Source organism: Lottia gigantea (genome assembly GCF_000327385.1).
Source record: "Lottia gigantea unplaced genomic scaffold LOTGIsca_55, whole genome shotgun sequence".
Classification (NCBI taxonomy): domain Eukaryota; kingdom Metazoa; phylum Mollusca; class Gastropoda; family Lottiidae; genus Lottia; species Lottia gigantea.
Window position 1 is genome coordinate 326,858 of NW_008709889.1, and position 13,046 is coordinate 339,903.

At 33.4% G+C, this 13,046-nt stretch overlaps 1 protein-coding gene across 1 annotated transcript; it reads left to right on the plus strand.

Annotated features, from left to right (window-relative positions):
• Positions 1–846: 846 nt before the first annotated feature.
• LOTGIDRAFT_234765 (hypothetical protein) lies at positions 847–9,526 on the plus strand (the record flags this gene model as incomplete). The annotated part of the gene is made up of 4 exons (XM_009063037.1): positions 847–983; positions 1,875–2,418; positions 3,106–3,197; positions 9,468–9,526. Exons 2-4 carry the CDS (start codon positions 1,892–1,894, stop codon positions 9,524–9,526), a joined length of 678 nt encoding a protein of 225 aa, XP_009061285.1. The 5' UTR covers positions 847–983; positions 1,875–1,891.
• Between the last annotated feature and the right edge of the window lie 3,520 nt (positions 9,527–13,046).

Genomic DNA, 13,046 nt, shown 5'->3' on the forward strand with positions numbered 1-13,046 from the left:
AAAAAGTATATTCAACATTAGAATTATCATGTTTTTGAGCAAAGTCCAGTGTATGTCATGAACAAAACGCCTTCAGACGGATTGTATGGTACGAGGTTGTTCTAGATAAGTCTGCATTAAAGTCCCCACCCACTACAATATAATCCGTATCTGATTCATATATAAGTTTTCCTATTTCATTTAAAGTATTGTCAAATTCATGTTCATTAGAATTAGCACAAGGCATATACACGTTACACAATAACACTTTCATGTATCCCATTTCTATCATCACGGCACACACTCTTCTAGACTCAGATACTATAATCACTCAAGGGACTATATACTGCTGTCTGGAATGCATTTTGGAAACCGCCTGAGTTATATTTGTAAATATGACATACGGACTTGTTAATTATTGTGAATCATAGTTGATGAAATTTCTTTATGGTTCATACTTTTGCTTTTCATTACATAAAATTGAAATTTTATATATAGCTTTTTGATTAAGAATAAATCATTGGAAAATGTGAACTGTAGAATGACGGGCAGCGAGAGAAGTGGTGTGGGCGGGAGAACAAAAAACGACGTAAATTAAAGACGTGACGCTAAACCACTTTCCGGAACGTCCCGTCATTTACATGTCAAGTCAACGAAAACGAGGTCTTAAAGATATAAAACTCCTCTTATACCGCCTTCTGACTTAAATCGATAAATTCTACTCTCTGAAGATGTACTGAGATATTAATTCAAACGATAATGTGCCAAAAGCATCGTAAATCGTTATTATTAGCACAACACTAGGGATTCGAACTATCACAAGGGTTCCGAGTTTTTTACCGATTAAAACTAGTGTTTTTGACAATACGACCCAAGTGCTTTAAACAAAGATATATACTGGCAGAAAGGCGTTTACCAGTTTGTTTGAAAGTTATTTAGTTTCGTAGTACTATTGGTATTTTTGTGTTGGATTATTATTTTGTGATATTTAACTTAAAAGTAAGGTAAACTTTCTTTTATATTTTCTAATCCATAGTAAGTTTGCTAACCATAATGGTTCGATCGTTAAAGTATAAGAATCATAAGACCCGACGTCTCTAGCAATGTGTTCAAGGTAACTAGATCTCATTTAGGAAAGGTGTCCAACAAAAGTTATCTATTACGTAAATCGATACTGTTAGAGCTTAAGTTGGCAAGTATGTGCATATGGTATAGTTACTTAATCACCTTTGCCTTAAATGTGTCATTGAACATTTTCAATATCATTTTGAAATTTCTGCACCATCGTGGAAAAATAGAAAAAGGAAAATAACTTTCCTTCATCATGCGTTAGGAAATACCATAACTTTTGTGTAAAAAGTGTATAGTCTCATTTAACTTAAAATGGCGAAAGCAAGTGTTTTTGTAATAGTCATCGTTGCTGCCGTAGTACATACGACTTTCTGGTCTGGGAAAAGGTGGAAAATTAGGGTTGATTTGCGCGAATTTGGGGTTATTCTGGGCGCAATATGCTCATAATTAAGATCTGTCCACTTGTCAGACACTAAGTGAAGTGTAAAAGATAATTGATTAAACCAAGCGAATACATTCACACCAAAAAGAGCCATAAGAATGAATTTTTATCTAAAATCTGCGCAGGGAGAACATCTAATACTTCCATAATCATGAACTAATATTTTGTGTATTTTTACTCTCGTTTGATCTCGTCTTATCTTATCTTATCATTATGCAAAACTGGATTATCAACTCAATAGTTGCCTTTTTTATCATAATATATCCAAAGAGAGAGGTGTAAGCTGTGAAAGAATGCATCTATGATTAACAGTTAAGATATAATTGATTTTCTTAAATATTTTATCAGTGTTTAAAACTGTAATTACAACTTCTATTTTCAGGTCTACAATAACAGAAAATGGCCAGGATTGACATAGGACTTGTATGTGCTCTTCTTATAGCGGTCATCAAATGTGATCAGATGAGCCGAGAGACCGGAACTAGTTTGGTGACAGATTTAGTCGACTTAGATAGATTATCAAACGACGAAATTTCTAAAAGACACAATTTTGAAAACTCAGAGGACTTGGACGATTTAAATCTAGAAAGTAAACGTTCTCGGATCAACCGAATGCCTGCCATATTCGGTAAAAGGTCAAGGCTTAATAGAATGCCAGCTGTGTTCGGTAAGCGTTCTCGACTTAATAGGATGCCAGCTATATTCGGCAAAAGATCTCGCCTAAATCGCATGCCAGCTATATTCGGAAAACGTTCCAAATTGAATAGAATGCCAACATATTTTGGGAAAAGATCTAGATTGAACAGAATGCCTGCAATATTTGGGAAAAGATCGGTTATGGAAGGAGTGCCTGAAACCGAAGAAGATGAAGATGTTATTGTCAACGATGAAATGGATCTCCTAGATTTCCTGAATCTTATTAAAAGGTATGTATTTGATAGACTTGTAGCACTAAATTGAAAGGATATAGGCATTTAAACTTAAGATTTATTTTATAAAAGGTGCTGCAAGTAAATTGTTATTCTCAGAATGGAAGTGAATTAGTCTATGATGAAAACAACAGATAATATCGATTATACAGATCGTTGTTCTGTTTTGTGCTGTAGAAATAAGAATCTTGTCGATACCTAAAAACAAAATTAACTGCTGCCAAAAACTGACAGGTATATTTTTCTATGTCTTTTTTCTATCAGAAACGATAGCATGAGTAATAGGTCAATAATGGTCAATCATTGAAGCGTTGAAACTTGCTTGTTCCGTAGACCATGATAAAATGTTATTAACGCCCTGTTAATCTACGTTATTTTACGTGAATCGACTCCCTTGTTGTCTACAACATATTAAATACACCAAACAGTGAAAAATATAACGTTAATAGTTAATTAGTTAATCGAACTGATACTACCGGTTTGTACAATATCTGGGAAAGACCATCATCAATTCCAAAAGTTGGATATCTCCTTCAGATCTAAACTTTTGCCACCAACAAATTTAATGAATCATAGACATAAGAACTCTCACTGGAGTGACATATTGTATTTTTTCCAGACCATCTTCTTCAACTACCCATTTACAAAATCGTTACCAAAAATTATAATTTTTTATCTTTGCAGTGATAAAATAACGGTAGATGAAATGGCCGATGTGATTATGGATAACCAGTTTTTACTTTCTCCTGTTATAAGTCATCTCATGGATACAAACGGTAGGTAACACCAATTCTGTTACTGTCTACTGATAAGTAGCTCAATAAGTAAATAAGATGACTAATTGGTTCCATGTTGTTTATTCCAAAGAGACCGCTCATTTATTTGTGCAAATCTGCTAGTATTGCTTAAAACATGGAATCAAATGATCTGGAATGCAGTAATAGAACATAGTATAGTACATGATTTTTCGATGGGTGGGTGAATCGATACTTGACGATATCAGGCATTCTAGACAAACATGTAAACACTATACTAGACCGTCATCAAATTTGTCACGCTTGACTGGGCTACACAAGCATCATACAAAAAATGAAATGAATGGAACTTTACGGCTACTTTTCTTCACGATGTGGGCTAATAAAGACGGGCAACGCCATGCAGGATACAATGAGGGAAATTTTGCTAGGACAGCGGTAGTAGCATGCTCTTTTTCGATTTCTAGCTGTTGTGGGATCTTTAATGTTCAGCCTGTAGCACACGGGACCTCGCTTTATTGTCCCATCCGAACGATTAGACGCTTTTTCCATGTCAGCCCTTTTTACCTACGTCACTGACAGGGGGAAACCGGGTTGAAAAATCCGAAGGTATCATCTCGAACTATGCCGGGATTGAACCCTAGACCTTTAGGTTAGCAACTCACTGAGCCACCGCGGCCCCCATATAAGCATCATACAGGGGGCAGTATCAACCATAGAAACCATAGAAACAGGCGCAAGTGTAAATCACATTATCATCACCTAAAAATAATTTTCTTTTTAAAAATAACATTGACCTTTACACCGATATTTCTATAATATGAACATAATCAAATTAACAATGTATGTAATGAGATATTAAAATACCCAGACATTGCCGATAAAAAGGAAACAAGGCTTTAGTTAATGATGTAGACTACAGCAATCACAATTGGTATTTTTTTAGAATACGAGGATCAAGACCTTGAAGTATTACAATTATTGCTAAAATGTACTTATTATAGTTAGTTGAAATGTTTTTTTCATCTCTTGGAAGAAAAATTACCGTTAAAAAGGAGATTCGTGTTACACTCGTCCAGTAGAGTAAAAAATGCAATGATGGAATTTCAGGTTATTTATTTGAGCCAATTCGGAAGTATTTATTACTTGACAAACGTTTTCTGGAATAGCTTAACTGCAAGCTTTCCCTACATGGTTATGACACTTACTGTCTTGAATTGGATGAACACCTTCATTAAGATATGATATTATTTGTCTATTCAAAGTCAATTCCCTAATTATCGACATATTTACGAAACTGTTCTTCGATGATCACGCTGTGTCCCATTCTTAAGATCCTTTGTGACTGAAATCTTCGGTTTCCTTATTGAAAAGATACAGACTTAGCTCTTGGACATAAGGTCATCGGAAGTTGCCTGAGGATAGACCTCCCTGCTAATTTGAGCTTTGAATTGAAAACGATCTGTCCATTTATTTTAAGATAAACCTTCATTAGGAAAGGTCATGTCTAAACTGTATGATTTTATATTTATGACGATAGCCCACGTGTAAAATGTTTCAATAGCAATTTTAACCCACCCACTTCAAATGACATCTACCTGAGATTTTTTCAGACATGGGAACCTGAAGTGGCACGAACCAAATTTATAATCATTATTATTATATTAAGTGTCAATATTATAATATATTCTTTTTGTTTCATCAGTTCAAATGTGAACGATTTCATATCGACCAAAATAGACCTTTATATGAAAAAGTTTACATAAATAATAGATAGTGAAAGTGATAGCAACAATATTAAGTATAAATATTTGATGGTTTTATATGGATATAACTTTTTTTTAGTCATGTGTGACTTTCCATGACACGTCACTAATATTTTTACAAACATAATGCAAACGATTTATCACTCCATTATCATTTTTAATCGACGTATAAATAGTTTATAGCCTAGCAAAGATATGTTTGCAGCTCCGAGCACATTCTCTTTATTTTGAATTCAGATAATTAGTTGTGAATACAGGTTGTTTGATTCAAAAATAACAAGTTCACGTCCGCTTACAGCCAGCAGATGTTGATATTCTGTGGTGGATTTTGGACTTGTTGGGCCGTAGGCAAACGAACGGTAGAGGGCCTAATTTCTCATTTTAGGGAGGGGCATGGTGTGATTACAATGTTAGGCAGGGAGTTTGTGATTTTTTTTTTTCGGATTGATGGACCTTCGGACGAGGTGAATGTTACGAGTCGTAGTAGGAAATGAATTAATTGGATGATTCAGCAATGTTTGTTCGGTAGTTGTTGATAATTACTACTAATTCTACCACTGAATTTGACCCGAATGTGCATGAATATCTTTGTTCAATTCTATATTATATTCGTAATTACCAAAATTCTTTAGGGGAAATTATGATGCTTGACTGAAACAATTAAATAATTGCATCTACATCAAAGTTGTGTTCAGTCTCTCTCAGTTTATAATAATTATATTATTATTATAATCTAGAATTAAGTTCTTGATCCTACCGATTATCAGTAAAATTTGTTACCTTTAATAGAAAAATATTTGAGATAACAGATACCTTTAAATACATATATCATTGGAAATGTTTCCCTCAACAAAAGACATGGAAAGGGACGATTGCTATAAATATCCAGATAGTGGAAATATGTAAACTTGTAAATCAGTTTTGCAAACATCTAACCTATTGTAATTTCATTGATCACACCATTAATCTGCTAGTCAAATATCCAACTAAAGCTTTCACGTGTTAAAAGTGATTAGGCGAGCTTAAGGTTGGTATCACCCAAACTCAGACTTTCCTTGGCACAACGGTCTGCTTGATCATTGCCAGGGATGGAGACATGCGGTTGGACCCATACTATTTCGATCTTGTGGTTGTTGTTGGTTTGGTAGTTGTGGATCATTCTTCTTATTTCGGCGATAACTTCTGACCTGCAATTAGAAGGGGTGAGAAAAATAGATTGGAGGCTGCTTAGCGAGTTGGATAAAATTGCGGCATGCTCCGTGTAATTGGCGGATAGCCATGCAGGCGAGCTTAAATCTGTCTTAAAACTTTATACCAGCGTTGTCACATTTTTCAGAAAATAAAATATATTGTCAAAAACTGATAACCATATAATAATGTGTGAAAAAATTATCAGCCATAGATAAGTAAAAAACCATGATGATTGTCAGAGACCAGCCACTATGATGGTCATTTTTTTGTAATCCGCGGAAAAAAATCACCAAGACTTAAAATTAAAACTGAAATCTTTTTCTCCCCTCTTTTCGGTTAAAAGATACGAAATTATGTTACAGACGTTTGATGTGTGTTTTTATCTGTAACATCCTTACATTCTTAACACGAGTTTTAAATCCTCGCTGCAATATACAACAAATTAATCCGTTCATATTAGATCAGTGGGCGACTGATTTGTCCATTCGTTCTAAAGAATTTAACATCCTAATACGTTTTTTATGTCGGATAGATTAGTGGGAGAATAGATAGATGAAAGCATTGACTAATACTTGTAATAGTTTATAGGTGTACATTTGGTTATCTGTCTAGATCTCGACAGTCTCTTTACATAAAGAATGAATATCAATTGTTAATGGTTATTGCCGATTTAATGAATTTGTTATTCGTTATAATCTGTAATGTGTTGTCGACTGTCCCTTCAGCTTATATCGACCTTAAATCACCTTTTAGTTTAGCATTGTTGGCATTAAAAGACGGTCCCTCGTTACCTGAAATGTAGTATTTGTGACTAGGTTTCCGATGATTCAGCAATACACGATATTTACTATGATACACAAATATTTCACTCTGTATGATATTCGAAATAATTTGGCTGGTTTTCTCTCTTGAGCGTTGACCATACTGTTATAATAATAGACATCTGATTGATATTGAATGAATGACAAATAGTAAGAAATATGTTTTCAATGAAAATATTGTTGATTTAAATCTTCTGGGACTCGTCTATTAACAGTCCATTATACTGAATTATATTTAATAACATAATGTATGGTAAATTGAATAAAGTGATCGTCTACTTGAGTTTGTATTGTCGGGAAAGGATACATTGTTCTCTTGATGATAGTTTTTATGATTTGTAAACAGAGTTCTTGTTTAAATCCGGCAAGGGAATTTAGTGACACTATATACTTTTAGTAACAATAGCAGATAAATTTGCATTACAAATCAATCTTTATGGATTCAAAATCGAAACAGTTCTTGAGCATGCTATCTTAATAGTACGGGGGCGAGGTTTTTTTATCAACCTATTTTGACCAGGGATTTTTTTTAAATAGGGTAATGTAATACAACAGTTAAATGTTCTAATTTTCATAGTTCAAAGCATTTTATTTCAAATACAAAGTTTGGCTTTGATTTTTAGCAAGCACTAATTGTTACCGATTAGTCCACTCTACTCAATAGTCTCGGTCTGTTATGTGAAATGGTATGGTCCTCTATATTAATATTAAAAGTTGGGATTTAATAGATAGTTAACATGCTTTGAAACATTTTGTCTCGAATGGGTGACATTTCTAACGTTATGATACGATCAGTAAGCTATCTCGAAAACATTAAGAAGATGGGAGTGAAACTGATGGTAAACGAATAAAATACATTTCCACACTTGATACAATTACTTCTGTATTGAGATAAATTATTTTTTAACAAACTAAGTCTTTCCTAGACGACCTTTTCTGACAAACTTGTCTTTTTTAAGACATTTGAAATTATCTCGTTATCCAATTTCCTCTCAGTTTCTGCCACAACTAAACTAGTGCTGATCAACTAGAAAATTAAATAGAATCAGATTCGATTTCTATAATTTCGCTGAAAAACTGTCGACTGAATTTTAGTGTAACCAGAAACAACCGAATAAACATATTTCTTTTCTGGATGCAGTTGACTTTTAGCAAGCGGACGTCCTTGTAATTAACCGTCATTTGAATTCTAGTTCAGCAATGGTCATTCAGTACTTGTATCACTAACATCTCGGAATCCATGCTAGGCAATGTATCGGGATAGCAGCAATTGAACTATTCTTTCTATTATTTTCATTTTTACCTAACACGAGATAAGGGAAAATAAAACAAAATTGACGTATTCATTTGAGGAAGTATATCAATTATAAATGAGGAAGTAAAAGTTTATGTAAATAGTATCCATATGTATCAGAACAATACGAAAAGCGCATATTTCTTTAAATTCCCTTTTTCCCTTTCACTTATTTATCCTTTAGAGTAGGCTACCTTTGATTATCTGGTCCTTAACCGTTCTACATTATGGCGAGGTCTTGATAAAGGCGAGTCGTAAATGTAATTTTCAATCAAGGCTGAAATTTCGATGGTAAGCTGTGAACACAAGTAAGTAAGCAAGTAAGCAAGTGTCGTCGACATGGTACTTTCCGGATTTTCGTGTGATAGTACGGCTAGAATTTATTTGTTATTTAAGCATTAAGCTTTACAACATTGCAACATTGAATGTAATTTCTAAAAGTGTTTAGTTTTCCAATCACATGATAGGACCTACGATTTCCATACAGTATAGAAGTTGTAATCACTTGATAGGTCTCATTCATCCGATCTTCAGTCATCAGTTCAACATAAATGAATGACTTGAAATATTTGTATATCTAAGTTAATAAGAATATTGACGTACTTAGTAAATTAAATATAACATCGAACACTTTAATTAGGAATAATCAGTCGATGCTCTGAATCTTATATCTTGGTTACGGCGCTGATACATATCCTGGAATGATTATGTAGTAAGATTGTGGAGCAGTGGTCTAAGGGGTGCCAAAACAGAAATTGAAGGGCACTGAAGGGAATTTTCAGGAGTAAATCGTAAATGGTCTAGAAAACGGGAATTGTTCACAGCTTACCGTCGATATTTTAGCATGTACTTATACTATAATTATCAGTTATTTTAACGAGTCGTCTTTCGAAGAGCCTCCATTTTGATGAACGGTGAATACTTGACAAATCAAAAATTATCAGCAAGGATACAACTCGGATACCCCAATTTGAGCATTGGAATAATTTTTAGTTAAGAGGTATTATTAGGTATGGATTGTGCGATTTGAGTGCTGTTTTGAAGATTATTTACTTACCCACGGGTAAAATAGACCCCGAGAAAAGGTTAACCAAATGAATGTTAAGAAGTCATTATTCTCCGAAACGTACACTATGCCAAGGTGGAATTTTGCTCATATATTTTTAACAGGACTTGGAGATGTAGGGGAAGTAACTATTGTAATAATTTATAATTTCAGGCGATGGTTACATATCCCTTAAAGAACTTCAAGCTGTAAAGGATGAAAGACGACGATAAGAGTTTTATATGAATGAATACTGCAAGATTGATGACCAATTGTGAAAGCTAGATTTGCATTTTTAACTCACTTTTATTTCTTGTATGAAGAAATTGTTTATTTTTGTTGAAATTCGAATACCTTGTACATAATGCAGGTACCAAGTTCTTCACTTGCACCATACAATGTTAAGGTTGCACTGCAGGATTTGGAATGGGTTACTACTTCCCAAGGTTGATAAATAGGTGCTATGACATAGAAAAAAATAATTTTATAATGTAATGTATGCAGTGCATTGATTTGGTTATTTCATTATTAATACTTTGTTAAAGGCATTACTATTTTCAAACGCGAATGGTCTGAATTTATCAACGATCTTGTGAACTTGATGACTCTGATGTATCAGCTGAGGCAGACAGGCATTTCTATGAGTTAGAAGATCTGCTTTCTTTTTTCTTTTTTGATGATAAGATGTTTTCAAATACATATTAACAATATCTTCTAGGTTATTTTTCTGTTTTGTTTTGTTGCTTATTCAGATTAAAAATTTGATCAATAATTGTTATTTCGTGATTTAAAAAGAAGTTCTTTATTCTGAATGGGTTTTGTTTGTTATAAAGAGCCGTGATTACATGTCTACGCAAACACAAACTCGATAAAAACGGACCATAGTAAATCCTATCCAAATCCTTACCAAAACCAAATGTTTGCTTTAAAGTGATATTACGTCTTAGGATGAACATAAAATTTAAGAATTTTAAACTTGGCCATTAAGAGCATATATTCAGCAGTAGATATACCTTGTGTCATAAATAACATAAAATATAATCCAATAAATCCAAAAATATTAATTAGTAATTATCCATAAATATGCAATTAACTATTGAAAAGCATTTAATATAACCATTAAGCGTTTTTCAATAATTACATAGTTTTATGAATTTTCCAATTTTCTAGATTTTACAGAGATTATGTTGTAACTTTATGACACCAGGTAAGCTAACTGATGAATATATACTCATATTAACCATTTCGGGAACTTAAATTTTATATTCATTCTAAGACGTAGTATCACTTTAATTTGCCTTAAACACAACACCTCCGTAAGCGGACGGCTGTGGACAATTGGCAAGGCGCCAAAACTGGGGATCATCTATAGGCCTACGCCTTTTTATCATTATTCATTAGTGTGAGGGATTCTCTTCTCCGCCTTAGTTTGCGCACAGTTTCCCGTTTAAGTTGACGGTCTTACGGAATCAGCGTACGGACACATGGAAGCAAATTTTGAGTAAGATTTCAGGAAAGGGCTTCTCCTCGATGTACAGGCCTATGGGGTGTAACAAATGCTTTATTATTTTTCTTTTGTTATGATCTGAAACTATATAAAATAATAATTCGTCCAATGGACGCGAGTTTATATTGTTATATACTAATTGGTTTCAGTTTCCATGTACAAGGTTGTCATTAAAATTCTCTTTGAGAAAGCAAAATTCCTTTAATGGATTCTCATATTGGGCGTGGACTATCTTACTTACATGCAATTGGTAATGAAAATGAAATGAATGGAGTTTTACGTCCTACCTTTCTGCATACATGTAATTGGAGCAGACGCAACCACACTTTGTTGGTAGCCATTGTAAGTGTTGTTATCAACATGCATCAACAATTTTTGCGTATCCATGTATTTTGCCTCTATAGGGGTATATCAATGATACAATTAATGATCCTAATGTGATCGAGGAAAGGAAACTTAATGAACAGGAGGAATACATTAATTTCATATTTACTAAGTTATTTAAAGCCAGAGAGGTAAATCAATATCAGGTATTTGTAAAACATTTGAACAGGTTAATGTATTTATAGATTAATCACACTGGGGACTAATAATTCATGTATTAGAGAGCCTTCTATGTCAAGTGCTACAAGTTTCTATACATTGCTATCAAACAGCACGATCTCTGAAAGTTCGTTAATAGAGTCGTTATAAGTATCTTCATTTAAAAATTTACGCTAGAGCATGTTGACATGATACAGATACATTATTATAACATGTTTTCTTTCAGTTCATGGGAATATTGTTAATATTTGTGCACACATTTTCAAGGGTACCTCACATGCTTTGAAATTATTGATTACTGTTACAATTACAAATATTAATGTAGGCCTACTGAAACGTCTGTTATAAAATAAAATTTAAAACCAGTTCGTTCACCCCAATTTATAATATTTATTTATTACTTACCAAGAGTTTGATAGCTTTGCTGGTGAATAAGACTTCACTCTATGAAGTTTAAGCTCTCTCGAGTCCCAAGACACCAATGAAATATTAAGTATCTATCATCCTATCATCTGCGACTGATGTGTTTAGACAATTTCAGGCAATTCACAATTTCACATAGATTTTGGTATCTTTATTTTAGAACTTCTTTAAGAAATCTTTTATTAATCAACTATACAAGAACATCCACTGAACAAAAGTGAAGTTAGCACATTACATTGTGGTCCATTGTGGTTCCTCTTAGAAAGATAGCTTGCCAGGCAAGGTAATATGCCCACTGGCAGCTTTGATTTTAAAGCATTTTAAACATTTGGCAGGACAGTAACAATTACAGGTATGATATATTCAACCTTCAGACATACACTTCTTTGGAACCTTTTGAGGCGATACTGAAAAATATTACCAAGTTTCATCAAAATCCGTCAAGAACTGTGCCTTCTGGAGTGTTTATGTGCTAAAAATTGAACGCATTTTCAAGAACAAGGGCAATGACTCATGTTGAGAATATGAACACTAGTTTGATAAAGACTATAGCTATAAATAGAATATTGATATAGACTATAGATTGCATGCATGGTCAGTATTAGTATTATAAAGTTTGCAGTCATCCTTGCTAGTCATGTAACATGTGCTTGATGTCTTATATATAAATCTTATTAATGCAATAGCTGTTTTCATTCCATCCTGATGAACGAATGCCAGTCGGCCTCTGGTGATTCGACATGGTGTCAGAAGTGAACTTTCTAATTTTATAAAAGAAAGGAGAAGAAGCTGGAGCTAGAAAGTGACCATTATTAGATTGCGTCATATCATCGTTGTTGGAACATTAAATTAGTTCAAAAAGGATTTTATATTGTGGATAGAACATTCAATTGGTTCATAGTGCTTATAAAATATAAAGGATGGCAAAGCTGAAGCAACCGGAGAAATTCCATTTTGATCAACCTGGTGAATGGCCAGTATGGAAACAAACTTTTAGTCGATTTAGAATCGGAAGTAAATTACATAAAGAAGATGGAGATATTCAAGTAAGCGCTCTAATATTTTGTATGGGTGAAACTACTGAGAAAATATTTAAAACTTTTACATTTGATGCCGAAGAAGATAAAGATAATTATGATACTGTGATTGGAAAATATGATAACTATTTCATTCCAAGTAGAAACATTATATTTGAAAGAGGAATATTTAATACTATGAATCAAAATGAAGATGAAACAGTGGAATCGTATATCAGGAGATTATATGAAGCTAGTGAACAT